The sequence below is a fragment of the Crocuta crocuta genome, unplaced genomic scaffold, assembly GCF_008692635.1.
Source record: "Crocuta crocuta isolate KB4526 unplaced genomic scaffold, BGI_CrCroc_1.0 scaffold610, whole genome shotgun sequence".
Lineage (NCBI taxonomy): Eukaryota > Metazoa > Chordata > Mammalia > Carnivora > Hyaenidae > Crocuta > Crocuta crocuta.
The window spans coordinates 977184-980996 of NW_027527456.1; the positions used below are offsets into that span (position 1 = coordinate 977184).

General features: G+C 50.4%; 1 protein-coding gene across 1 annotated transcript in view; it reads left to right on the forward strand.

Annotated features, from left to right (window-relative positions):
* The window catches only part of SLC9A7 (solute carrier family 9 member A7), a 157002-nt gene that overhangs the window by 138021 nt on the left and 15168 nt on the right, over window positions 1-3813 (forward strand). The window contains exon 16 of the mRNA XM_077762923.1: window positions 3087-3130. Within this exon, the coding sequence (XP_077619049.1) occupies window positions 3087-3130 (44 nt within the window). The remainder of the gene's footprint in view (window positions 1-3086; window positions 3131-3813) is intronic.

The window sequence follows — 3813 nt, forward strand, 5'->3', positions numbered from 1 at the left end:
TGGTTTCGCGTAGCGCAACTTACTACTCATCGCATATGAAATTCACATGGCGAGCCCTGGCTTGTAACTAGACTTCGTAACGAACTTGCTTGTCACTTCTCCATGGAAATGTGTGAGTGAGCCGTGCGTCCCAAGTGCTAAAGGTTCTGGCAGTGCGCTCCTCCGTGCAGCCACAGCGAAGATAGTGCTCCCGGCCCCGGGCGGGGTGAGTTTCAGGAACCTCCCTTGATAGGCCTGGAGGGGTCATCATCAGTGCTCTTGACGGCTCCCTGGAGGGCCCTTTGGGCCCATTGTGAATGGGCAGGCGGTGGTGACTTCCGCTGAACTCCCAGTGGCACCCGTTGCCTGGCTCTAAGCACGAGCTGCTGTCACATCAGCCCCTTCATCCCCCTCCTTCTGAGCCGCTCACGCAGTTATGCAGAGGGCCCCCAAGATCCGCTCCACTGGCATTCTGAAAGTCTTTCAAGATTGGTGTCAGACTAGGGGGTAGAAACAGGCGAACTTGAAGTTTGGTTTCCCAGGGCCCCTTCTTCAAGATGATTCACGCCCTTGTACTTCAAAGGCCTTATTTCTCTCCGTCCTCCTGGCCTGACCTTCTCGGTGCAGCGACGCACTAACAGGGCTGGGAGCACTCCGTGGTCATGAGCAACAGGAAAACAGAGAAATAAATGGGTTCCTCATTTTTGGGTGAAATCCTGGGATCCCGGTCACATGCTCAGTGATGTCATGAAACTGAAATCCTAAGTGGGGGAAGTCCAGATGTTCGCTCCCCATTAGCAAAGAAAGGGCAGCTCTCTTCACCTCATCTCCCAAACAATCTTCTGAAAAAACAAACAGGAAAGTGACATCTGATGGGAACGCATTTCTTACGACAGCGTGGTTTTCCTCACTGGATCTCGAAGCCCAGGAGTTCTGGCTACAGAGCCGCAGAATATTAGCCCACGTGGGTGAAGGAAAAGGGCTCTTGGCTAGGACTTTTGGCTTCTCTGTGAGGGAAGCCTAAGGATATTGTGGGCAGACTTCAGCTTCACGTCCCTGGCAAGTTTGACTCATTAGAACAAAACAAAACAAAAACCTCAGCTGCTTTGTTTCTCCGGAGGTCTTGGTGACTTTGCAACCGAAACAAAAGCAAGTCCAGCTGGAGGCAAGCTGCCTGGGCCTGGGGGGGGTCTCCCCCACCCCCGCCGCTCCCCGTTCAAGGGGGGAGCTTTTCATGCCAGACAGAGCTGAGATTGACGTTGGCCATTGGCCGGACGTGCAGACGCCCCATTCACTTCCTTCCCCAAGTTTACAGAAGAGCACGCATTGATGAGGCCGCTTTGGACGAGCTAGGAGCACTTTGAATCTGAATTTGTCCTGGATTTCTCCTCTTAGCAGGACAAGATCACAAGCAGGATATTAGGGGGATGTGGAGGAAAGGACAGCATTGTGCTCAGGCGCGCGTACAGCAACTCAGCTGTTTGTAGTTGCGTTGACCTGTAACTTTGAGTCCTTCTCCAGCTTTCCTCCAGGCTGAAATCTGATACCCAGTCTCTTAAATCTTTGACTTCAAACAGTTGCCGTATTGCCTTTTTTTTCCCCTCCAAATTCCTACTTTGACTCCCCCCACCCCTCCCATGCTTTTCTTTTTGTTCTTCTGATTTCCTCCTTTGGTCCCTAAANAACAGTCTTCTATCCTGTAGGTTAAGAGTCTGCTGGGCTCCACTGGTTTCTCCATTTCAAGGCCAAAATCAAGGTGTCTGTCCGTGGGGTTGGGCTCTGGGGAAGAATCCCCCCGCCAGGCCCATTCAGATTATTGGTAGAGTTCAGTTCCATGTGGTGGTGGGACCAAAGTCCTGTTTCCTTGCTGACCGTTGGCCCGGGGTCAAGCTCATGTCCTAGAAGCACCTGCATTTCCTGGTTCGTGGGCCCCTCTGTCTTCAAAGTCAGCAACAGCAGGGCGAGTCCCCGTCACACTTTGAATCCTTCCTGTCCCCTCTTCCACCACAGCGCTCTCTTTTGCCCTCTTTGTCTACTTTTAAGGACCTGTGTGGTTGCATTGGGCCCCCTAGAAAAGCTGAAGTCCCTCTGCAAAGCCCCTATTGCTCTTTATGCGATGCTGCATGGAATTCAGATGTGGAACCCTTTGCGGGGGAGAGGGGGTGCTATTCTCCGTGTCTGAAAAAGCCGTACGCTGTTCTCACTCTTTTCCTGACCTTAAGTTTAAACGTTTCTATCTTTTACCAATAAGAATGGAATGAAATACAGCTCTGCCCAGAAATCGTTACTTATTAGTTCTAGAAAAACCTATTTCAAAAATAGGACCTTTTCCCACTCCTCAGTTCTTCAGTTTGCTTTCTTTTTCTTCATCACGCCTGTCACCGTCGACGTATCCGTCTGTCTGCCTTCCCCCTCCCTGGAAATGTGCTCCTTGAGGGGCAAGTGCTAGTGTCATTCCTTTTTGTGTTTCCAGCACCCCAGCATGGTGCCTGGCACACAGTAGGTGCTTAATGTATGCAGAAAAAAGTACACACTCTTTGTTATATCCGTGAAAAATGGAGATAAGGGGAGTCGGCGGTATTTTCTTAAAGGGGCTTTTCTATTAATAAGGCCGATAAAAAGTCAAATAAGTCCCTTGTGTAACTCATAAGAACAGAGAGTAGAATGGGGGTGAGCAGGAGCTGGGGTGTGAGAGCTGGGGGGATGTTTAAGCGTATAGACCTGCAGCTAATAGGTAAATAAGTTCTGCAGATCTAATGCCCAACATAATAAGTACCGTCAGCAGTACCGTATTGTCAGCTACAAAGTTGCCAAGACTCCGTCTTCATTATTGTCACCAAAAAAAACCCCCCAAAAAACATGATAATAATTATGTGACAGGATATAGATGTCAGTGAATGCTACAGTGGTGACTATACTGTAGTAGATAAATGTATCAAGCCAACGCTTTGTACACTTTAAACTCAGTGTTAGAGGTCAATTATATCTCAATGTAAACTCGCCCAGGGCCACCCAGGAAGACAACGGCACAGCCAGGGGTAGAGCTAGGATTTGGACCCACATAGTTGGTTGAGAAAGCCTGTGACGTTCATTCGTGTACCCCTCAGAGTGCCGTGTTGCCTTTGAAACAGTCCTCCGAGAAGCTGGCCTCGTACCCAGCCCTGAAGGCTGAATAGGGATCGCCCAGGTAAGGTGTCGCCAGGGGGAGAAGGTGACCGTACGAAAGGATGTTGAGCTACAGACACAGGGTAGAAACCCTCCCGTGGGAATGCAGGTTTGAGGAAGGGGTGTGGTGAGAGAGCAGGTCCCCGGTTTTTCTGTGGGCAGCACTTGAATGCAAAGCCAAGGGTCTGCGTGGGGGGCTCCTACTGGAGGATCAGCCTGCACCCACGCTGACCCTGCTCTGCCCCACACCGCCCGGAGCAGGAGGGGGCCCCAAACCGCATTGGGAAGCAGCTGCTGGTTGTCTTCTGGGTCCGCTGAAAAAATCGGTCCCATTCCACAGACACAGCCCTGATTTCCCCAAAGCCACCAGATGCGGATGTATCTACATTCTTCCTGTACCTAGTCGTGCTTCTGACACCGTCTCTTGGAATGAGAAATTGTTCAACATCCCCTCCCCCATTACAAAGTTGTTCTTTTTATTTGTTCAGAATTTACAACGTGTGACGTTTCAGGACTACCAGGTGTCTCTTAGTTTCTGACATTTCTGAGGTCCCTTTACCTTCTTTGTGGACAGCAGGCAGAGCTCTCCGCAGCCTCTGAAGACCTTTGCTAGTTTGTCTTCAGAAAGAAACCTTTCCTTTGCTTTACTCGTTGTAACGGCCCTCCCTG